Raw genomic sequence first — 24,434 nt, 5'->3', positions numbered from 1 at the left:
ATGCTCTGCTTTGTATATATTTATATTATGTATGCATTAATAGACTTTCCCTTTTGTCTGCACTAAACTGGAGAAAAGCATGCATAATCCCATGTTTTATTTCATTCACTTTGTTATATAAGAATACCCTCACTATTTGAGCGTCTTCTAATAGGTTTTTGGAATGTCAATCTGGTCCCTATAATGAAAATATGATGAGGCAGATGTAATTCTAGAGGGAAGTGAGGGATGTTTGCTAAGGGATGATGAAGAGAGAGAAAATACACTTTGTCCTTATTTCTTCAATCCTGTGGGAATACATGTCTTTAATTCTTAGCTTCTATTTAGATTTTATTTATTGTCCTCACTAACATTTTAATTCTGTCTGTGTTTTGCATTGCAGATGGTGATGATGACCCTGGGCTCTCCTGGGTAGCGTCCTCTCCCTCTAGCAAAGATGTGGCATCGCCGTCACAGATGCTGGGGGATGGCTGCTGCGATCTGGGCATGGGCACAGGGGAGGAAGAAGGGGGCGCGGGGCTGCCCTACCCCTGCCAGTTCTGCGACAAGTCCTTCAGCCGCCTCAGCTACCTGAAGCGCCACGAGCAGATCCACAGCGACAAGCTGCCCTTCAAGTGCACCTTCTGCAGCCGCCTGTTCAAGCACAAGCGCAGCCGCGACCGCCACGTTAAGCTCCACACCGGAGACAAGAAGTACAGCTGCCAGGAGTGTGAGGCGGCTTTCTCCCGTAGCGACCATCTCAAGATCCACCTGAAGACCCACAGCTCCAGCAAGCCCTTTAAGTGCAGTGTTTGCAAGAGAGGCTTCTCCTCCACGTCCTCTCTGCAGAGCCACATGCAGGCTCACAGGAAGAACAAGGAGCACCTTGCCCTGCGTGCTGAAAAGGAAGGGGGGAAGCGTGGCAGCAATGCAGGCAGTGGAGGGGAGATGGACCAGGACCCGTACATGTGTGACTACTGTGAGGAGACCTTCAGCCAGACAGATGAGCTGGAGAAGCACGTAGTGACCCGCCACCCCCAGCTGTCTGACCGCGTTGACCTGCAGTGCATCCACTGCCCTGAGATCTTCAGCGACGAGGGCCCGCTGCTCTCCCACATCGAGAAGTCCCACGCCAACCGTAAACACAAGTGCCCTGTGTGCTCGGAGCAGTTCCCCTCTGTGGAGGACGTCTATTGCCATCTGGACAGCCACCGCCAGCCTGACTCCAGTAACCACAGTGCCAGCCCTGACCCAGTGCTGGGCAGCGTGGCATCCATGAGCAGCGCCACCCCAGACTCCAGTGCCTCTCTGGAGAGGGGTTCCACCCCTGACTCCACCCTGAAACCCACCCAGAGCCGCCGTAAGCTGGCCCCCAACTCTGACCATGACGATGGGGGTCACTGGATGGCCAAGGTGACCTATAGCTGCCCCTACTGCTCCAAGAGAGACTTCAACAGCCTGGCCGTTCTGGAGATCCATCTGAAGACCATCCATGCAGACAAGCCCCAGCAGAACCACACATGCCAGCTGTGCCTGGACACCCTGCCCACGCTCTACAACCTCAACGAGCACGTCCGCAAAGCCCACCGAGGCAGCGGGGGCGCTGCAGCGGCCTTCCCCCTGCTCCAGTTCACCAACGTGTCGGCCTTCCACTGCAACTACTGCCCAGACATGTTTGCAGACATCAACACCCTGCAGGAGCACATACGCATGTCCCACTGCCTGCCTGGAGGAATGGTTGCAGGCTCCACCACCCTGGAGGGCAACCATGCTTTCTTCTGCAACCAGTGCTCCATGGGCTTCCTCACAGAGTCCTCTCTCACAGAGCACATCCAGCAGACACACTGCAGCGGAGGAGGTGTTCCCAAGATGGAGTCCCCCGTCCTGCAGCCCTCCCAGTCCTTCATGGAGGTCTACTCCTGTCCATACTGCACCAACTCGCCCATCTTTGGCTCCCTGCTCAAGCTGACCAAGCACATCAAGGAGAACCACAAGAACATCCCACTGGCCAATAACAAGCGGCAAGCCAAGGTAGCAGACCTTAGCCCTGCCTCGTCTGATGTGGAAATCTCCTCCCCCAAACGCCATAGGCTGGCTGGGGACTCTACCCTAGCAGGTTTCAATGGAGACTACCCCTGCAACCAGTGTGACCTACACTTTAGCAGCTTCGAGGGATTCCAGGCCCATCTCAAGTCCCACCTGGAGATGCTGCTGAGGAGGCAGTCCTGCCCGCAGTGCAACAAAGAGGACTTCGACTCCCAAGAGTCTCTGCTGCAGCACCTGACGGTCCACTACACCACCACGTCCACCCAGTACGTGTGTGAGAGCTGTGATAAGCAGTTCTCCTCTGTAGACGACCTGCAGAAGCACCTGCTGGACATGCACACCTTTGTGCTGTACCACTGTACACTGTGCCAGGAGGTGTTTGACTCCAAGGTGTCCATCCAGGTCCACCTTGCTGTCAAGCACAGCAATGAGAAGAAGATGTTCCGCTGCACAGCCTGCGCCTGGGACTTCCGGAAGGAGAGTGACCTCCAGCTGCATGTCAAGCACAGCCACCTGGGACACCCCACTGGCCCTGGGGTCGCCGGCAAGGCCCGTAAGTGCATATTCTGTGGGGAGACGTTCGGCACAGAGGTGGAACTGCAGTGCCACATCACCACCCACAGTAAGAAGTTCAACTGCCGCTTCTGTGGCAAGGCCTTCCATGCTATTGTGCTGCTGGAGAGGCATCTGAGGGAGAAGCACTGTGTCTTCGATTGGGGCAACGGCACCGGGAACGGGGGCAGCCAGAACGGCACACCCAACGGGGTGACTCAGAGCTCCAAGCGTGGGGGAGGAGGCGAAAGATCGACAGTGGCCACAGAGCAGGCTGACCTGCAGAGCATGCTGCTGAAGAATGCCAGCCAGGACATAGCCAACAGCCACGAGGTCAGCGGAGGAGAGGAGGAGCTGGACAACTCAGAGCCCATGTACGCCTGTGATATCTGTGGGGCAGCCTACACCATGGAGAGTCTTCTGCAGAACCACCGGCTGAGGGACCACAACATCCAGCCCGGGGACGACGACGCCGGCAGCCGCAAGAAGAAGGCAGACTTCATCAAGGGCAACCACAAGTGCAACGTGTGCTCACGGACCTTCTTTTCCGAGAACGGCCTGAGGGAGCATGCCCAGACCCACCGTGGCCCAGCCAAGCACTACATGTGCCCCATCTGTGGAGAGCGCTTCCCCTCCCTGCTCACGCTCACCGAACACAAGGTCACCCACAGCAAGAGCCTAGACACAGGCACCTGCCGCATCTGTAAGATGCCCCTACAGAGCGAGGAGGACTTCATAGAGCACTGCCAGATGCACCCAGACTTGAGAAACTCTCTGACGGGCTTCCGCTGTGTGGTGTGCATGCAGACGGTCACCTCCACCCTGGAGCTCAAGATCCACGGCACCTTCCACATGCAGAAGCTCTCTTCCGGTGGGGGCAGCGGGGGCGGGGGTGGCTCAGCCTCCTCCTCCCCCAATGGCCAGCTGCAACAACACAAGCACTACAAGTGTGCCCTGTGCCTCAAGGAGTTCAAGAACAAGCAGGAGCTGTTGAAGCTGGATGTTAACGGGCTGCCCTATGGGCTGTGTGCTGGCTGTATGAGCCGGGCTACCAACGGCCAGTCTCCCAGCGGGGGCACCACGCCCCAGGAGGCCGGGGGAGAGAAGGTTGTGCCGGGGCTGCGATGCCCCGAGTGTGCTGTGAAGTTTGAGACCCTGGAGGACCTGGAGAGCCACGTTCAGGTGGACCACCCCGAGATGAGCCTGGAGACCAATGGGGCCAAGAAGGTGACGGATGCCTCGCCTGTCCCTAAAGTAAGAACACTTTCACCATATTCTCCACTATGGCTCAGCATACTGATTTTATATTAAAATCTACATACAATATGTGAAAATTCTAAGGTTAAGGTAAACAACTTATGTTTAATTTAGTAATTGATAAATCAATCACATAGTGAGTACCCAACATTGTCCTCTGCGGTATAAAAGAAATATAACACATTACCAATCCAACAAAAAGTTAAATGGCCCTGCATTTAGAAACATCTAGTGAATTGATTAAAACTTAAAAGCAAATTCATATTATTCATTCTTTCCTAATGCTTTTTGAGTGATCTGAAATGTTGTTCCTACTTTTTAAAATCCCTAATATTTTAGCAGTATTTTCTAGCAATGTGTCTGTTCCCAGTGGGTAGTGTGTCAGTAAGAAGTCGTGCTCAGTTAGATGTGTGAATTCATGGCTGCGTTTCAGTGGGCCCTAGTGGGACCTGCTGCTCAGCCCGGCTGAGGCATTGTACGGCCTGTTCGCTCCACTAGATATTGACAGTGTGGTCCCAGGGACGCTCAATCTTTACCTGTGCCTTTGTTTCAGCTCAATGTAACAGCAAGGAGAAACCTCAGAATCCCCCCCCAGTACATTCTGTTTGTGTCAGGAGATCGCGTGTGTGTGTGTGTGTGTGCGCACACGCCGGCTGTGAATGAAAAAGTAATTTGATAACCTCTCTGAAATTCTTGTCTACCTGTCTGTTGCATTGCAGAAGAAGACGTACCAGTGCATCAAATGCCAAATGACCTTCGAGACAGAGCGGGAGATCCAGATCCACGTCGCCAATCACATGATCGGTGAGTCAGCCTCATCATTTCCTGTGTGTGTGTGTGTATGTTTACGATTGTGTGTTTATCTTTGTGCCAGTCTCTTGTTTCGGTTTCCTCTCTGGCTGCACAGCCTTCTCTTTGGCCTAGCCCTTGCACTCTCTCTCCCCGGCCTGCACAGCACACAGGTGTGAGACAGACCGGTGAAATGGACAGCTCTATTTCTGGAGCTGCCGCCGCTCTCGACAGCTGTTCCATTGTTTAACACTTGACTGCACAGCTGAGGCCACGGTTGCAGGTCTGATTGGGTGGCAGGTAGCCTAGCGGTTAAGAGCGTTGGGCCAGTAACCAAAAGGTTGCTGGTTCAAATCCCTAAGCCGACTAGGTGAAAAATATGTCTGAGCAAGGCACTTATCCCTAATTGTTCCTGTAAGAAAATGTGTAAGGTTGTGGAAATGTTGTCATAACACAGAAACTGTCCAGTCATGCTGATGATTATAGAAGGTTTGTATAAAACATTCACCTGATGTTGCAACTTTCCTAGAACACATGTCATATGTTCTTTAAACATTTCCACAATGTTCCACAATTTCCAAATAAGTCAGTTTGTACAGAGGCTTGCAAAAGTATTCACCCCCTTTGGCATTTTTCCTATTTTGTTGCCTGGAATTAAAATTTATTTTTGGGGGGTTTGTATCATTTGATTTACACAACATGCCTACCACTTTGAAGATGCAAAATATGTTTTATTGTTAAACAAACAAGAAATAAGACAAAAAAACAGAACTTGAGCGTGCATAACTATTCAACCCCCCCGCCCAGTCTTCAAGGCAAAACTGCTCCAGCTCCTTCAAGTTGGATGGGTTCAGCTGGTGTACAGCAATCTTTAAGTCATACCACAGATTCTCAATTGGATTGAGGTCTGGGCTTTGACTAGGCCATTCCAAGACATTTAAATGTTTCCCCTTAAACCACTCAAGTGTTGCTTTAGCAGCATGCTTAGGGTCATTGTCCTGCTGGAAGGTGAACCTCCGTCCCGGTCTCAAATCTCTGGAAGACTGAAACAGGTTTCCCTCAAGAATTTCTCTGTATTTGGCGCCATCCATCATTCCTTCAATTCTGACCAGTTTCCCAGTCCCTGCCGATGAAAAACATCCCCACAGCATGATGCTGCCACCACCATGCTTCACTGGGATGGTGTTCTCGGGGTGATGAGAGGTGTTGGGTTTGCGCCAGACATAGCGTTTTCCTTGATGGCCAAAAAGCTCAATTTTAGTCTCATCTGACCAGAGTACCTTCTTCCATATGTTTGGGGAGTCTTCCACATGCCTTTTGGCAAACACCAAACTCTCACTTTCAGTTATTTGAAAAGGAAATAATCTCCCAAATGTCACTATTTCTAAAACAAGCTATAGAAAGTTGGTTGCAATTTCAATTTAATCCTCCAGAAACGACAGAACAAATAATGCAACAAATATTGTGGTTAAATTCAAATATACTAATTGACAAAAAACCTTTATTTTTTGACAGAATGTTTAAAAAAGGTATAATCTTCGTAAATGATATCATCGGTAGGACTGGTGGAGTTATGACGCACATGCAGCTAACAAAAACATATGGAAATGTCTGCTCTACCCAAAATTACAACCAAATAATTGCAGCCTTACCGCAAAAGTGGAAGAGGAAAGTGGAAGGGGGGAGAAAGTAAGGAACTTGTCTGTCGGCCTTGCATTAAAGAACATAATTGGTTAAGGAAAACTGTGATAAATAAAAAAGTATATCAGTTTCACTTAAGGACCAAAGGATTGACAGCCGTCCCATATAGATTGCAAAATAGTTGGGAAGAGATCTTTGACGTACCGATCCCATGGCATAGTGTTTATGAACTGATACGCAAAACGACACCGGATTCAAAAATTTGAATCTTTCAATTTAAATTATTATATAAAATAATTGCTACCAATGGAATGTTATTTATATGGGGGATAAAATCTTCCCAGCTCTGCAGATTTTGCTGTGAAGAGACAGAATCATTAGATCATTTGTTTTGGTTCTGTCCATTTGTAGCTTGTTTTTGGACACAGGTCCAGGAATGGCTAAAGGATTGCAATATTCACCTGGAACTAACCTTGCAGATAGCATTACTGGGTGATCTGAAAAGTCATAGTCAATCAATCAATAATATAATAATACTTTTAGCAAAAATGTTTATTTTTAATTCACAATCTGTAGAAGCAATGAGAATAGAAAGGTTCAGAACTTTTGTAAAACATCACAGTACGGTTGAAATATATATGGCAAATAGAAATCCTATATGGATGGTGTTAAGAGATAGATGGGAGGTATTGAATAGAGTTGAAGGATGGGACTAATAACAAATAACAACAAATAATAACAAAGATAGCTAATAATGTAAGCATACTGTGTCCATAATAAGTATATAGGTTGTATGTTGGGAGCTTTTGGGAAAGAGCACAGTTAGAAAGATATGGCATATAGAAGCAAACCGGATGGACATCATGAAAATGATCGGAGAGGTTGAGAGTAGAAGAAGTTCAGGAGCAAAAAAAATATATATATATATATATATATATATATATATATATATATATATATATAAAATAGAATTATTGTAAAATTAACTCTGTCCATAAGGTGTAGATAGTAAGTATAGACCGGAAGTAGAGGCCTGGGCATTGTTGTTCACTAATTTACTCCAAGTAGGGAAAGGATGGTGGGGTTGAAAAGTAATAAAGGGGAGTATATATATATATATATATATAAAAAAATATATATAAAAAAAAAACATGGGGGATTGGAAGTGATGCAGACAATTACATTGATAGAAGATACAATCTATCTGCAATATTAAGCTGATCCATTCCCCCTAAAAAATAAAAAAATAAAAAATAAACATGTTTGCTTTTTTTAAGCAATGTCTTTTTTCTGGCCACTCTTCCGTAAAGCCCAGCTCTGTAGAGTGTACTGCTTAAAGTGGTCCTATGGACAGATACTCCAATCTCCGCTGTGGAACTTTGCAGCTCCTTCAGGGTTATCTTTGGTCTCTTTGTTGCCTCTCTGATTAATGCCCTCCTTGCCTGGTCCGTGAGTTTTGGTGGGCAGCCCTCTCTTGGCAGGTTTGTTGTGGTGCCAAATTCTAAATGTTTTTAAATAATGGATTTAATGGTGCTCCGTGGGATGTTCAAAGTTTCTGATATTTTTTTATAACCCAACCCTGATCTGTACTTCTCCACAACTTTGTCCCTAACCTGTTTGGAGAGCTCCTTGGTCTTCATGGTGTCGCTTGCTTGGTGGTGCCCCTTGCTTAGTGGTGTTGCAGACTCTGGGGCCTTTCAGAACAGGTGTATATATACTGAGATCATGTGACAGATCATGTGACACTTAGATTGCACACAGGTGGACTTTATTTAACTAATTATGTGACTTCTGAAGGTAATTGTTTGCACCAGATCTTATTTAGGGGCTTCATAGCAAAGGGGGTGAATACATATGCACGCACCACTTTTCCGTTATTGACTTTTTAGAATTTTTTGAAACAAGTTATTTTTTTCATTTCACTTCACCAATTTGGACTATTTTGTGTATGTCCATTACATGAAATCCAAATAAAAATCAATTTAAATTACAGGTTGTAATGCAACAAAATAGGAAAAATGAAGGGGATGAATACTTTTGCAAGGCACTGTATGACATTCATAGCATATTTGTTTTAGGTTTAACATATTATTCCAGTGATGTTCACCCAATATACATTTTACCTTTTATTGGTGGTCCTCAGAACATTTCAAGAACATTTAGAAAATGTTATATTTTAGTTTTAACTAATATTACCACAACATTCTCAGCATTAAAATGTGTAGCTCCTTAAAGCAGATTGGAATACATCCCCATTATGTTTCTCACCAGATTTAATAGCAATTCACATTTGAAGATGGTATAGAGACACATGGCATTTTAATTTCATTCATAGGACATTTGAACAGCATTTAATCATACAAACACAACCATATTTTTTACACTTCATATATTCACAGTCTGCACATGTGGGGTTTGAACCTGCAATGTTTCGTTCCCAAGCCAGGTTTTTTTATCCTCTGTGCCACCAGGAAAGCGCTCTTACTTGTTCTTTTTTCAGTATATAGCCATGGCATTATGGTCAATCAGGAATTCCACACTTCCTTTTTAGCCTTCTTATACGTAACTAACCCAGGGAAATACTGGTAACTGGGTTATTCACCATCACTTCACCCATCCTCTTTATATGATGTGTACAGTGAGGGAAAAAAGTATTTGATCCCCTGCTGATTTTGTACGTTTGCCCACTGACAAAGACATGATCAGTCTATAATTTTAATGGTAGGTTTATTTGAACAGTGAGAGACAGAATAACAACAAAAAAATCCAGAAAAACGCATGTCAAAAATGTTATAAATTGATTTGCATTTTAATGAGGAAAATAAGTATTTGACCCCTCTGCAAAACATTACTTAGTACTTGGTGGCAAAACCCTTGTTGGCAATCACAGAGGTCAGACGTTTCTTGTAGTTGGCCACCAGGTTTGCACGCATCTCAGGAGGGATTTTGTCCCACTCCTCTTTGCAGATCTTCTCCAAGTCATTAAGGTTTCGAGCCTGACGTTTGGCAACTCGAACCTTCAGCTCCCTCCACAGATTTTCTATGGGATTAAGGTCTGGAGACTGGCTAGGCCTCTCCAGGACCTTAATGTGCTTCTTCTTGAGCCACTCCTTTGTTGCCTTGGCTGTGTGTTTTGGGTCATTGTCATGCTGGAATACCCATCCACGACCCATTATCAATGCCCTGGCTGAGGGAAGGAGGTTCTCACCCAAGATTTGACGGTACATGGCCTGTCCCTTTGATGCGGTGAAGTTGTCCTGTCCCCTTAGCAGAAAAACACCCCCAAAGCATAATGTTTCTACCACCATGTTTGACGGTGGGGATGGTGTTCTTGGGGTCATAGGCAGCATTCCTCCTTCTCCAATCACGGCGAGTTGAGTTGATGCCAAAGAGCTCGATTTTGGTCTCATCTGACCACAACACTTTCCCCCAGTTCTCCTCTGAATCATTCAGATGTTCATTGGCAAACTTCAGACGGGCCTGTATATGTGCTTTCTTGAGCAGGGGGACCTTGCGGGCGCTGCAGGATTTCAGTCCTTCACGGCGTAGTGTGTTACCAATTGTTTTCTTGGTGAATATGGTCCCAGCTGCCTTGATATCATTGACAAGATCCTCACGTGTAGTTCTGTGCTGATTCCTCACTGTTCTCATGATCATTGCAACTCCATGAGGTGAGATCTTGCATGGAGCCCCAGGCAGAGGGAGATTGACAGTTATTTTGTGTTTCTTCCATTTGCGAATAATCGCACCAACTGTTGTCACCTTCTCACCAAGCTGCTTGGCGATGGTCTTGTAGCCCATTCCAGCCTTGTGTAGGTCTACAATCTTGTCCCTGACATCCTTGGAGAGCTCTTTGGTCTTGGCCATGGTGGAGAGTTTGGAATCTGATTGATTGATTGCTTCTGTGGACAGGTGTCTTTTATACAGGTAACAAGCTGAGATTAGGAGCAGTCCCTTTAAGAGTGTGCTCCTAATCTCAGCTCGTTACCTGTATAAAAGACACCTGGGAGCCAGAAATCTTTCTGATTGAGAGGGGGTCAAATACTTATTGCCCTCATTAAAATGCAAATCAATTTATAACATTTTTGACATATGTTTTTCTGGATTTTGTTGTTGTTATTCTGTCTCTCACTGTTCAAATAAACCTACCATTAAAAGTATAGACTGATCATTTCTTTGTCAGTGGGCAAACGTACAAAATCAGCAGGGGATCAAATACTTTTGGGCCTATATTTACAAGATATCCAAGACTATGAGTGCTTATCTAGGATCTTTTCAGATCATGACAAATAAGAGGGGGGACCATATCAAGCGTCTCAAAGTAGGAATTATATTGGGTGTGTTTTTAAAAGTTGAACAGTCCATTTTTACACAATGTTTTATTTTTTACAGTTAGTCTAAATTCTGCATTTCTGACAGTATTCATAAATCTGGATCAAATGAAGACATACTCTCTTTTAGTAGATTATTTCTGAGCCTCAAGTTCTTTAAAAAAAAAACATGGTTAAAGAATATGTGGGATTGAACCTGCAATCTTCAGTTTTGTAGTCAGATCATTAACCCACTGTGCCACCAGGGGATAGCTGTAGTGCTGAGTTTTGTTTTTCAGTCTAATATGGTCAGTCAGGACACAGAACACACTTTCTGAGTTATTAAGATGTCCCCATCCTCTTCACATGCTGTTGTACTTGTAATACTGTATTTTATTTTATGTTACATCTAAAACCAATATACTATGAATGTCATAAAAACTGACTTATTTGAAAATTATTTAACATTATGCAACATTGTGGGAATGTTTTGTGCAACCTTCGTGAATATCATTAAGGGAATGTCATGTGCAACCTAACTTAAACATTGTATGAATGTCATCACAACTGAGCATATTTTGGAAACCTATCTCTTGTAATGTATCCACACTGTTCCCACAACCAAATTAAATGTTCTGTGAACCTTTTAAAGAACTCAAAGGCTGTTCAGTCAACATTCTTGTAACATCAAAGGAATGTTTTTTGCACACAGATGATACAAACATTATCTGAATGTCAGCACAACTGGACAGTTTTTAGTGTTTTGGGAACATATAATTTGTGATGTCCCCAACTGTACCCACAACCTAATGAAACATTCTGGGAGCCTTTTAAAGAACAGACAATGTGTTCGGGGAACATTTTTGTAACATCAGGCGACCGTTTTATACAAACATTGTATAATCATCAGCACGACTGGACAGATTTTGTGTTATGAGAACATTTGCCGCAACCTAACGAATGTTCTAGGAACTTTCACAGAACCAATTTTGGTTTGCTGGGAAAATATTACTGGTACATTAGATTATTACATTACCTGGAAACCTAATGAGAACTTTTGGGGAATGTTCTGTGGTGGTTGATAGATGTTGTTCACAACATTTAATGAATGTTAGGAGAACATTCTAAGGATGTTATCATCCTAATGTTATTAAAAACATTAACTAGAATTGAATGGGAATCTTAGCTAATGTTCTGAGAATGTTCCCGGTTTGCTGGGATGTGCATTTAACTGAAAAGTTCCTCTAGTTTTTTACGGGCTTCCTCTGTGTTGTTATTCTGTAAAGTAATAATTGCTGCAGCAGCGTACTGTAGTGTAGATTAACGAGCTTGGCCTGTGAGTAATTTGGGAGAACCAACGGCAGAACGCTGGGAGCCGCAATGACTCCCCAGCCTTCTCCAGGCCTGACAGCTGATACCAGAGTTGTGCCGGTTGATGTATTTTCAGTGCGTGGGTCCTCCTGAGTCCTGCAGTAGTTGTGTCTGGAGAGAGATGCCTGGTACAGAACAGATCCACAGCTATAGTATACAGGCCTGCTGCTTGCACCAGCCCAGAGTCTGGTTGGGAACAGAGACATTCCCCATTGGATTCATTTACCAGCCCAGTTTTCTCCTTTTCTCTCACTTCCACTGTTGACTTAATTTCCTCCGTTCCTCCTTCCCCAGCCTCACCCTGTGTTAATTTTCTCTCAGCTCTCTGATCCCATCCATGTCCCCATGCTCCCTCTCCTCCCCATCTCCATCTCCACCACCCCTCCAACCTGAAAATCCTCTCCTTTCAGAGTGCTCTCCCCCTTAAAGACTGTACCGTGATGGGGTGATTGGGGCGGCTGGAAGAGGGGCAGGTGGAGCGCTTTGAATGCTTGGCGCTCTCTCAGCCGCCATGGAGGGAATTTTGGGTTAATTAACATCATTATTGTCAGAAAAGTTGGAGGAGATTAATTATGGAATTGAGGAAGATTATTTTAAGTACTGTTATTATTTTATTATTTATTTCTAACCCCTCTTCAAAGATGGATGACGTCTTTTCAGCAGTGAAAAATAGCAGTGTATTAACCTTTATCTTGCGAGGCGTCTTTGGTGAGAAAATGTAAGAGATCACAGAGGAGGAGAGTTTTCTGCTCTCCCTCTCGCTACTCCCTTTCTTGGGCAGATTACGAAACAATCATTAAAAAGCTACACTATCTGTCAGGTTTGATATATGACTGCTGAGGTTATCCCTGAGCTTTGATATTTTACCCTCCACATTTCTCCTTATAGAAACCCTTCAGAATGCACAAGTATTAGTTCTCATGCATTTAAAGCCCCAGTGTAGTCAAAAATGTTTTTTTATATATATTTCCACACTGAGGTTGGAATAATACTGCCAAATTGTGAAAATGATGATAATGCCCCTTTAGTGTAAGAGCTGTTTGAAAAGACTGCCTGAAATGTTAGCCTGTTGTGGTGGGATGGAGTTTTGGTCTGCCTTGTGACATCACCAGGTGGTAAATTAGTTAAAAGAACAGTAAGAAAGAGTTCCAAACCTCTCTGCCAATAACAGCTAGTTTTCAGTTTTCCCCTCCCCACTCAGACCACTACCAGACAGTCTTAGCAAAATTCTTGCTTGAGAAATTGCTCTTTGCTAAGAAGCTATTTTTGTTTGTTTTCAATTAAAATGGTAAAAAATTATCACAGTAAGGTACTTAATTGTTACCCAGAAATTATTTGATATTGAGATAAAAACGGCTGCATTGGACCTTTTTTAATGCATTTCCAACCTCCTGAAACATGTAGGGCTTTTGCCTTTTGCACCCATTTCTATATTTGAAATCAGTTTGTTCACTAGAAAAGTAGCAACAGTGAACACATTCTTCATTCTAGTCTGTTGTTCACAGTTTGTAAGGATACTGTCTTTATCCCCATTGTGGTAGAGAGGCTGTTTTGGACAGGGGGATCTAAAACAAGATGACTCCAGTCAGTGTGTTTTCTGTGTGTCACATCACTAATGATAAAGCACCAGTGGTGTGGCCTGCCCTATTGTCTAACCATTTGTCAGCTGAGGTAATCATGTCCACTTGATTTCTTCCTCTCCACTACTTCGCAGGTGTTCTGACACTCATCTTCCATTTCCATAAGTGTTATTAATGTTCATCTGCCATCACAGGTCTGTGTGTGGTAGAGAGGTGTGTGTTGTGGGTTCACTATGGTGGGTGTCTTTTGTCATTTCCACTATCTCAGCCCCTCTCATAGCAATGTAATCCCCTGATGTAACTGAGAAATCTGAAATAAACGCTTCCCTTCCCCATTGTATGTTCCCTGCTCTCTTCACATTTGCACAGTGAGGATGTGCAGAGACACACCCCACCTACCCAGCCACCCGGGCCTATTATCCACAGTGATGTTTGTGATGGTATGATCATACCCCTGCTCTCCCCCTCCCAGCTTTGACTTGGAATGATCATTAACAAGGAGGTGACACTGCATATCATTCAGTTTACCTCCTGAACACTCCAACATCTGCTGAATGCTGGCTGCTCCCAGCCCCTTCCTGTGTGAGCCCAACCCACCACACGCGTGTGTGTAGGATCTATGTGTGACTTCCCAATTGTCACTTTTCTTTTTTTCTCATACACTTCCACCCCACAGAGCGTGTGGACGGGCGCGCACACACTTGCTTAGCTTTGACGATGTTGACAAACTCCTTTAACGGTCTGTGGTGAAAGAGTGGGACACAGCTAGGGAAGGATGAAGAGGGACAGGTGTGTCTAGATAAACTCAGTGAACTGATGTGTATTTAGCTGAAGTTGACGCTTTACTCAGATGGCTTGTTATTCATGCATCCTCACTATCTGTGGTTTTATTTTTGTGTTGCCAGCCAAGCTCGAGTGAGGATGATAATCGATGAGACTGGGAGAAGTGGAGGAGCAGACACGGTCTGCTGGAAGAGAGCTTAATCAAGCTGGAGAGAGTGGGTGTAAAAACCTGGTTTTAATTAATCATAGTCGTGCGCCAGGCAAACGCCATGCGAGCGGCGTTCTCCAGGAGGCAGTGGGCCTGGAGGAATGTGGGTTTATTTCTCCCACTGCCTGTTGATTGAACTGCTCTGATTATTTAATGTAGACGTACCACTGCTGTGTGCCTGGGTGGAGAGGAGACTGCCTAACAACACTGCTTAGACAGTGTCACGTGTGATTACGCTAGCAGAATTATTATGTTACACACACATACATGACATACACACGGCACACACATATATATATATATACATATATATACATACATATATACATATATATATATACGCGCGCACACACACACACACACACACACACACACACACAGATAGATAAACCTGTTTACTTGCGTTACAGCCTCACTCCCCCTGTTAAAGATTTCCCCTATCAGATTGGCCTGTCAGCCTGTCACTCAGTATCCAAGTCACTGACCTGTGTAGCGTCTCTCCACTGTGAGGTTAGACTGGAATTTGATTATACAGCAGCATCCTCGTGGCTGTGCCAGTGTTTTACTCTGTCCTGGAGGACAGGTGATTTGAAGGGAGGCAGAGACTTCCAACTGTATAATCTAATCCAGTAATGTGATCGAGTCTTCCAAAGCTGCACTAACTGCAGACTGGGCAAAGTAGAGTGTAGTGTACCCATGGCCTCCTTAAAACCCTGTCAGACTACATCAGCTGTAATGGGATGAACAGATGGAAACTGACAGAGAGAGAGAGGGAAACTGCTGTATGTTCTTAAAAACGTGTACCTTTTCCACTTAATCTTTTCAACATAAATATTCTAATACAATAATTCCTTAATACTGTAATCCTCTTCAACAGTGTATTTGGTCATTAACGTAAGATATCATTTTCTTTTTAATACCATTTTCATAATAGGACTAAATAACTTGATGGATTCTTTGAAAGGAAGTAATTCATTTTACAAGATCTGTTTATACTTTTTCGATAAGTCTACACATGTCCATGCTAACACCCACCAACCACTACATTGGTGTACACTCTCCACCCACGATAATTGTCTACACACTCCCATAGTTAAACAGCCAGCCACACTAAATCCCATTTCTCGCACAGAGCAGAGGAGAGAGAGAGAAGACATCTTGGCCCGGGGTGATAACCTGCCTGTAGAGACACCCCAGTGTTCTGCTATTGTGTTGTAAAGCCCTGTGCCATGCCTGCCGTGTGGGCTGTGACTGATCCCCATGTCTGCGTGCCTGCGCAAAGATGGAAATAATCACAATAATAATAGTCCACCCCTTCCAGGGCCACATGCTGAACAATAGGAGTGGCGGACCAGAGCCTCTCATTTCCCAGGGAGAGAGAGTGTCAGAGGGCCAGATCATTTTCATTTCCTTTTCCCAGATGGAGGGATACCACAGGCTGGTCTCATAGACTAGACATAACATAGTAAATGAAAATATGGGAATATGAAATAAGTATGAAATGTTACGTTTGATATGGCCACATAAGACAGAAGTTTACTTAAGTCAAAAATGAAAGGAGGATGGTTGGTCGGGGTGTATGGGTGGGCGTGTAACGCAAACGTCTAGCAACCCAAAGGTTGCGTGTTCGAAAAACATTTTTGCTCATTAGAAACTTTGCAACTACTTACTACTTTTTAGCTAATTTGCGTAGCATGTTAGCTAACCCTTCCCCTAATGTTAACCCTTTAACCTAACCCTAACCTTAACCCTAACCTTAACCCCTAACCTTAACCATTAACCCTAACCCCTAGCCTAGCTAACTTTAGCCGCCTAGCTAACGTTAGTGTTAGTCACCTAGCAACCTAGCTAACATTAACCACAACAAATTGAAATTCGTAACATATCATACGTATTGCAAATTCGTAACATATTGTATGAATAACAATCCGTAACATATCCATATGAATTGCAATTCATAACATATCATACGAATTGTAATTTGTAACATATCATATGAATGGATGATAGACATCCACAAAAAAATACATACCATACCAAACGTAACATATCATACTAATTTCAGTGTTCCGGATGTTCATTTACTATGTTACGGCGAACCCTGAGTCCAGGTTGGATACCAAGGAGACAATACATTAGGAAGGCTGAGGCGACTGCTGGAAGAGGGTGGAGAAAGAGGAGGGAAAACTGGAAAAATTATGAAGTAAAGGAGAACTGAGTAGGGAACAATTGAGTCATTAGCGATGGCTGCTTTTTCAGTGTCTCAGCTGAGTGGTATTGTGGGCATGAAGACTAACTATTAGTTAGACTTGACAATTTACTATAGAGATAAATTGTAAAAGGCCTTATTCACATGCTTTTTGTCATGACATCAGTCTTACACTGATGTGTATGATGTGGTAAAGCCTTCACATTTGAGACAAAAGCTCTCACAGCAGTGTCGACTCCATCTTGTTTTCCTCAGAGTGACAGGGGAGTAGGGATGGAAGGACTGTTCTAGGAAACTGGATACAGTTCAGGGGTTCTGCATCTTCCCTATTTATAGGCTAGCCGTGCCGTAGCGGGGTGTGAGGTTGTGGGGGTGCTATGCACCACAGTGGGGCCACCCCCCAGGGCCATAGGCTGGGGATCCCACCTGTGTGGTTAATCACAGTGCTCTCTGCATTCAGAGTGTAATTTTAGCCCTGTTTTGGCAGGGCTCAGCGGTGCAACGTGGCCTGCACGTCGGCCCCCCTCTGCTGACGGGTGGGAGAGGCAGGGGGGAGGGACAGAGAGGGGAGGAAGAGGGAGAAGGGGGAGGGGGGGGGGACAGCCTTACCACTCACACCTGCAGGGGGCTCCTCCTTGGTTTGCAGCTGCACAGTGGAAAACAATAAAGCCTGCGAAAAAAATGCCAGTGTGGTCCTCCTGAGAGACACCAACACACAAAGAGAGGAGAGAAGTGAGGGAGAGACAAAAGACAGAAAAGGGAATTCTAAGCAGGCAAAGACTGCCTTAGCAACCCAACCTACAGCAATAAACAATGTAAAGAGATACAGATTGTGGTTGTCAATACCCAGCTCTTTTGAACCTTTCTCTTCTAAAAATACTCATGGTAGCTGATACAAATATTTGGGCCGTACTACTGCTACTACTACTGGTATTTGGCCAGAATGTGCAAGCACCATTTTGTGCGTGTGGATGCCTGTGCTGCTCTTGAGTGTGTGTGGGCAGACACACTTCAGGACAGGCTGAGATGGGAGAACTGAGGAGCTTACTCATTTCACCTCACATGCACACGCATTACCTCACCCCCACCCCACCCCTTCTCACTCACTCACTCATTCACTCACACACACACACACACCGACACACGCGGCTCTGCTCTCCAACACATCCTGAGGAAAAGCATGCAGACACTAATGCCTCACTAATCACCGGCGCCCAGAACTCACAGCACGCCCACTCTCCTCTCAATCGCCCTTAATCAGCCAACACATTTCAATTAGCATATTGTGTTTAACCTCACTTTCATCTGCTTTTATTAGTAGATTGAGCTGTACTCTGTCCCTTCCCCCCATTCAGCCCTATCTATCTCGCTCTCCCTCTCGCTCAACCTCTCTCTCTCTCTCTCCTCTCTCTTTCTTTCTTTCTTTCTCTCTCCCGCTACCCCCCTCCCTTCTCTCTTCTCCTCCTCCCATCTCAAGGCTGGGTGTCTCTCTCTTCCCCACTCCAGTAACTGTCCCCGTGGAAGAGAGCAGTGTAATATATACATCTATTAAAGCATCTACTAGAGTCAGACTGTTTCTCCCCTCAGCAAGGCCACAGCCTGACAAAACTAAGTCTGGATATACAACCACGTCAGTTGAGCATTCTAGCCTTATGACTCATGCTCATGAGTTTCTTCATTGGAATTTCCATCATATTTATTTCCTGGTGGACATCTTGGTCTTGTGACGACAGAGTGGAGTGAGTTGGTTTGTCATTGAATGATGAGCATCAGTCCGGGTCTGGATAAAGAGAGAGTATCAGGTGCATGGTACGGTAGCTGCTGCCCCACCATAACCCTGCATGTATGAACCCCCCTAACCCCCATCTAATCATGGACCTACTGACTAACTGTCACCCTGCCTTCTCTTTCCACCCACCTTGCCTGTCGGACGGCCTGTAGGAGAATCTGCCCAGCTGCAAGGTTTGTCCCCCTTCTCTCTCCGTACCAAGCTGTGTGAATGGAGACCTGCCTCACTGCCTGTTGAGCACTGGGAAAGAGTGGGGAGGGGGACCGGCCCAAATGGTTATATAGGGCTACAGGGCAGGACACTGCATGATTCACACAATAGATAATATTGTTAAATACTCCAAATAACAAATAGCAGCAGAATGCTTAATTGGCATTGCAACCGTGTAAAGAGGAGCTGTATCCCCACTCTCAACACAAACCCTCTCATATTATTTGCACACCAACATAAAGGTCCACCCCCCACCCCTGATGATGGCTGTGTATGCATGATGAACCCCTCCCTCTCAGCCATGCCCAGGGTACAGCCAATCACCTGAATATAAGTGCCCTCGGGGGAGCCCAGCTAATGATGCATCTCATTCATGATTCTCACTTATTCATTTCAATTAACTTAGCGAGCTAGCGCCCCGAGCATGAACCCAGATGAACAGAGTGGCGGAAAGGCATCCCGGCTGATCCCTTTAACCCAGAAGTGATCTCACTGTACAGTAGTGTAGTCATGTTACTCATCCTCTGGCTCAGACCTGATCTCTCACTGGAAATCAGCCACTACTATCAGGACCATGCTCCCAACTGTAGTCCTGCTGTCTTGAACTTTAAGTAATATGTTAGCCTTAATGCATGAGTGATGTTTAAGGTACTATCTATCCTTTAGTGCATCATGAGACTAACCCTTTATACTGAGGCCAGACCTGTACTCTGTTCTCTTCCTGTGAAGGCCCAGCTATCTGCCTCTAGTGATGTCTGTCTGTGATGCGCTCCACTAGTAATGTCTGAGGAGAATTCTCTAGGGCAGTGCTTGACCAATCTCGTTGTAGTGTGTGTGTGTGTCGGTGTGTGTGTGTGTGTTGGTGTATGTGATGAAGAGAGAGCTAGGGAGAGAGACTGATGAGAGAGACCTGGTGTGGGCTCTCTGTGTCACTGAAGACTTAATGAGGCAGCACACAAGAAGCTTTAGGAGTTAGTGGATGTGGATAATGTGGATGATGGCTCACTCCACTGCATGCATGAGTGTGTGTGTGTGTGTGTGTGCGCCGCGTGCCAGCCTGATAGCCATAGGGCAGTGTTTCTGACCGATGAAAGCCGCTCTCTGCAGTCAGTCCAGGCTCGTTACACCATTGCTCATGAGTAAAGGTTAAATAATTATTGTATCATCCATGAACCTCATTCAAATAGTCACCATCTAAAGTATATTCCTCTATATCTGCCCTTCCCTTGACTGTAGAACGTGATAGTGTTAATGTGGTGTGTTGGAGGATGTTGGTTGTCTACTGGTCTCCACTGAACACATAGGAAAACACAGTAACACACTGTAGTGATGCTATGAACATGGGAACAGATGACAGGCCCCTTATGCACATCTCTCACCACCTGGAGCCAGCCAGCCAGAACACCAGAGGGGAGGGAGGGAGGGAGGGAAAGAAAGGATGGAGTGAGGGTATCATGGAGTGGGGGAGGATGAAGGGAGAGAGGAGTGCATGTATATTTGTTTATTGCTCTTAAGGACCTTCTTAACTGCGTCATTGTGATCGGAGATGAGGGGAGTCTATTGTTTAGCAGAATGTCAGCTGACCTCTCATCATACAGACAACGTTATGTAATGTTGTTGCAATGTTTACATGCACACATGCACAGGAACACATGTGTGCACATGGACGTAGGCTGCCAGCCAGACTGAAGTGCTTATGAGTCAGAGAGCCTCCCACAGAATCTAGGTAACAACTAACCCAATAATAGTAACTACTTTATGGCCATTGTATTCACTCTTTCACTCCCTCTCTTTCTCCCTCTCTTTCTCTGCCACTCTCTACTGTCTTCCTCTAGTTACCCCCACTGAGAATGACATGTTTGAAAGTTTAAAAAAGCAAGAGAAAAATAGCTCAGATGTTGGTGAAGTGTTTGTTTGCAAGGCTGAGTGCTGCTTGATCCCCCTGAGAGCTAATTTTTCCACGTTTGCGCTTGATTTGCTTCTTATGCTGTTTATTAAAAGTAATTACAAGCTGTTTGGAGATCTATAAGAGAACTGCTCAGGGGGAGCTCCTCCAAAAGGTGTGGGAACAGAATGGAAAATTGGCACACTGTGTGTGTGTGGGGGGGGGTTGTGTGTGTGTGTGTGTGGGGGAGTTGTGTGTGTGTGGGGGGGGGTTGTGTGTGTGTGGGGGGGGTTGTGTGTGTTTGTTTGTGTGTGTGTGGGGGGGGTGGTTGTGTGTGTGGGTGGGGTTGTTTGTGTGTGTGTGGTGGGGAGGGTTGTGTGTGTGTGTGTGTGGGGGGGGTTGTTGTGTGTGTGTGTGGGGGGGGGTTGTGTGGGGGGGAGGGTTGTGTGTGTGTGTGGGGGGGAGGTTGTGTGTGTGTGTGTGGGGGGGGGGCTGTTGTGTGTGTGTGTGTGGGGGGGGGGTTGTGTGTGTGTGTGGTGTGGGGGGGGTTGTGTGTGTGCATGAGAATAATGAGGAGAAAGAAAAAGAGGGGCTACATGTAATCACGTTATACTAATGTAAATGTACAGTCATTTGTGCCTACAAGCACTAGTGCCAGCCCTTGATGTCTGTGTTATACGGTAGTAGAGAGTGTATTTGCGTCTCATACCTCAAGTCGGCCTGTGCTTGGTTTAGTGATGCCAGAGATGCACCTGCCCTTCTCCCCCCTCGCCCGGCTCTCACACCCGCCCAGGTGTGGCTGAGCCAGCTGCTGGGGAGAATGGGACAATTACTCCCCCTCTCTCCCCCTCCCTGCCTCCTCTCCCCCCCTGCCTCCTCTCCCTGCTCTGTCTGGTAATTGTTAAAAGACAAACAAGCCGCTTGCCTTTCTGCGCATGATAAACACGGGCCAGCCACAATTAGCTCCTCGCTTAATTCGTTAAGTATTCTGAATTTATTTTCTCGAGTGACGGTGGCATCTGTCGCAGCTGGTGAGGAAGGTGCGGGGTACGGTGGTGAGAGGCGGTGCAGGGGGTGTGGGGAGGGTGCAGGAGAGCAGAGCATCACACACCATAATAAATCACATTGACCTGAGTGTGTGAGCTCACAGCGGAGCTCACAGCGGAGGACAGAGTGCATAGGAGAGATGGCGGGAGGAGGAAGGGATGAGGTAGTCATGGATGGGGAGGAGAGTAATAGAGACAAGTTAATTAACAGAGAATAAATCAGTTGATCTTTGACCTCCAGGTTTCTCCAAGTGTCTCTGTTAACGCTCCTAATGACCTGCTATCTCATAGTTCATTTAGAATGGAAGATGGGTTTTAGATCAGTCTTTCTGATGAAGTCAGGTAAAATGCTAAGTTGCTAACTCCTGTACTTATTAGCATCTCCTATCTGTCTGTCGGAGGTGATTTGAGTCTGATACGTCAGCGAGGCTCCAGGTGAGAGGCATGAGAGGATGTCACAACTCATCTCTCTCCTCTCCCAAATCAGGCAGAATGTCAGCTAGAGATGATTGGGGAAAGTTTCCCGAACGCCCCCTTCCTTTTAGCTGGGGCGGGGTTGGAGATCCCAGCGCGGCACATCACAGGCCCCCCGCCTCCTATTAGCTTATCCCTATGTGCCTGTGTGTTTGTGTACACTTGTGTGTGTTTGCACGTGTGTGTATGTGTGGGTGGGAGAGGCAGGTGCTAGTTCTCTGTGTTCAAAGCCCAACTCCCAGGACGCAAAGTGAGGCTCCCAGAAAGGTGACAGGCTGACAGATACATGCAGCTTTGATACAGGGCTTTAGTGAGCATGTCAGCTGGTAGAGCACGGCGCTTGTAACGCCAAGGTAGTGGGTTCGATCCCCGGGACCACCCATACACAAAAAAAAATGTATGCACGCATGACTGTAAGTCGCTTTGGATAAAAGCGTCTGCTAAATGGCATATTATTATTATTATTATTATTATTATTATTATTATTATTATTACATTCGTTGAAAGACGGGTCAGACCAAGGCGCAGCATGATATGCGTACATGTTTATTAACTTATAAACACACGACACGACAAAACAACAAACGAAACGTGAAGTCCTAAGGTAGAACACACAACATACCATACACGGAACAAGATCCCACAACTAGACAGTGCCAATAGGCTGCCTAAGTATGGTCCCCAATCAGAGACAACGAGCGACAGCTGCCTCTGATTGGGAACCACACCGGCCAACATAGAACTATACATACTAGATCACAAACATAGAAAATACAACATAGAACATTCACACCCTGACTCAACATATAAGAGTCCCCTGAGTCAGGGCGTGACAGTACCCCCCCCCCCCCAACCCCCCCAAAGGTGCGGACTCCGACCGCACAACATAAACATAACAGGGTAGGGGCCTGGTGGGCATTCCGCCTCGGATCCGGCTCCGGGCGTGATGACCTCTTACTCTCCGCCTCCCTGTTGCGCCCCTGGTCTGGTCTGGAGCCGCTGACCGGAGTTGGACCAGGCACCGGTGGAGCGGACTAGTCAGGCACCGGACTGGAGCCGCTGACCGGAGCTGGACTGGACCCCGGTGGAGCGAACTGCTCTGGCTCCGGAGTGGAGCCGCTGACCGGAGCTGGGTCAGGCACCGGTGGAGCGGACTGCTCTGGCTCCGGAGTGGAGCAGCTGACCGGTGCCGGACCAGGCACCGGTGGAGCGGGTGCGGGCCGTGCCGGACTGGACACACGCACCACTGGGCTGGTGCGCGGAACAGGCACGGGCCGGACCGGACTAGGAACACGCACCACTGGCTTGGTGCGAGGAGCAGGAACAGGCCGGGCTGGCGACACGCACCACTGTCTTGGTGCGAGGAGCAGGAACAGGCCGGGCCGGGCTAGCGACGCGCATCACTGGCTTGGTGCGAGGAGCAGGAACAGGCCGGGCCGGGCTGGCGACGCGCACCACTGGGTTCCTTTATTAACCCCCGCTCCTTCTGCTGCCTAACCAGCTCCTCTCGCCGTGCCTCTACTTGTTCCTTCTCCCTTTTAGCCTCCTGTAGCGCCTCCCTCTGACCGAATAACTCCTGCTCCCTCTGAGCCAACAGCCCCCGTAACATGGTGGCCTCCTCTCCTAACCTGCAGATCCGCCCTTTCACGGCCTCCTGCTGTCTCGTTGTCCACACCGTGTGCCCCCCCCCCCCAAACATTTTCTTGGGGTTGCCTCTCGGGTCTCCGTTGTCGGCACTGTTGGTGCCGTTTCTCCTCTCCTACCGGGCTTCCTCCTTCATCGCCTTCCGATAACGGACGGCCTCCTCCTCTGTAATTCTCCCCCAACCGAGGAGGACATCTACTAATGTTACCTCCTGTTGAGTCCCAGGCGTTTGCTCCTTCTCGGCACGCTGCTTGGTCCTTGTTTGGTGGGATCTTCTGTCACGTTCGTTGAAGGACGGGTCAGACCAAGGCGCAGCGTGATATGCGTACATGTTTATTAACTTATAAACACACGACACGACAAAACAACAAACGAAATGTGAAGTCCTAAGGTAGAACACACAACATACCATACACGGAACAAGATCCCACAACTAGACAGTGCCAATAGGCTGCCTAAGTATGCTGCCTCTGATTGGGAACCACACCGGCCAACATAGAACTATACATACTAGATCACAAACCATAGAAAATACAACATAGAACATTCACACCCTGACTCAACATATAAGAGTTCCCTGAGTCAGGGCGTGACAGAGCATCACACGGTTAAATAGGAGTGTTGAGTAAGGATGCAACAGGAGGGAAAGGTACAGCTGGCA

The 24,434-nt window shown here is 46.4% G+C and overlaps 1 protein-coding gene across 3 annotated transcripts in view; it reads left to right on the top strand.

The window, feature by feature from the left end:
* LOC121576673 (zinc finger protein 423-like) overlaps positions 1 to 24,434 on the top strand; it is a 130,890-nt gene that overhangs the window by 55,994 nt on the left and 50,462 nt on the right. For 2 of the 3 annotated variants that reach the window (XM_041890023.2, XM_041890020.2), the window contains 3 exons: positions 383 to 3,831; positions 4,554 to 4,638; positions 18,667 to 18,687. In XM_041890023.2, coding sequence (XP_041745957.1) covers positions 383 to 3,831; positions 4,554 to 4,638; positions 18,667 to 18,687 — 3,555 coding nt within the window. The remainder of the gene's footprint in view (positions 1 to 382; positions 3,832 to 4,553; positions 4,639 to 18,666; positions 18,688 to 24,434) is intronic. The other variant, XM_041890022.2, reaches the window with a different exon arrangement.

This window comes from Coregonus clupeaformis, chromosome 29, assembly GCF_020615455.1.
Source record: "Coregonus clupeaformis isolate EN_2021a chromosome 29, ASM2061545v1, whole genome shotgun sequence".
Lineage (NCBI taxonomy): Eukaryota > Metazoa > Chordata > Actinopteri > Salmoniformes > Salmonidae > Coregonus > Coregonus clupeaformis.
The sequence above is the reverse complement of the archived record's forward strand: the minus strand, read 5'-3'. Positions and strand labels throughout refer to the sequence as shown.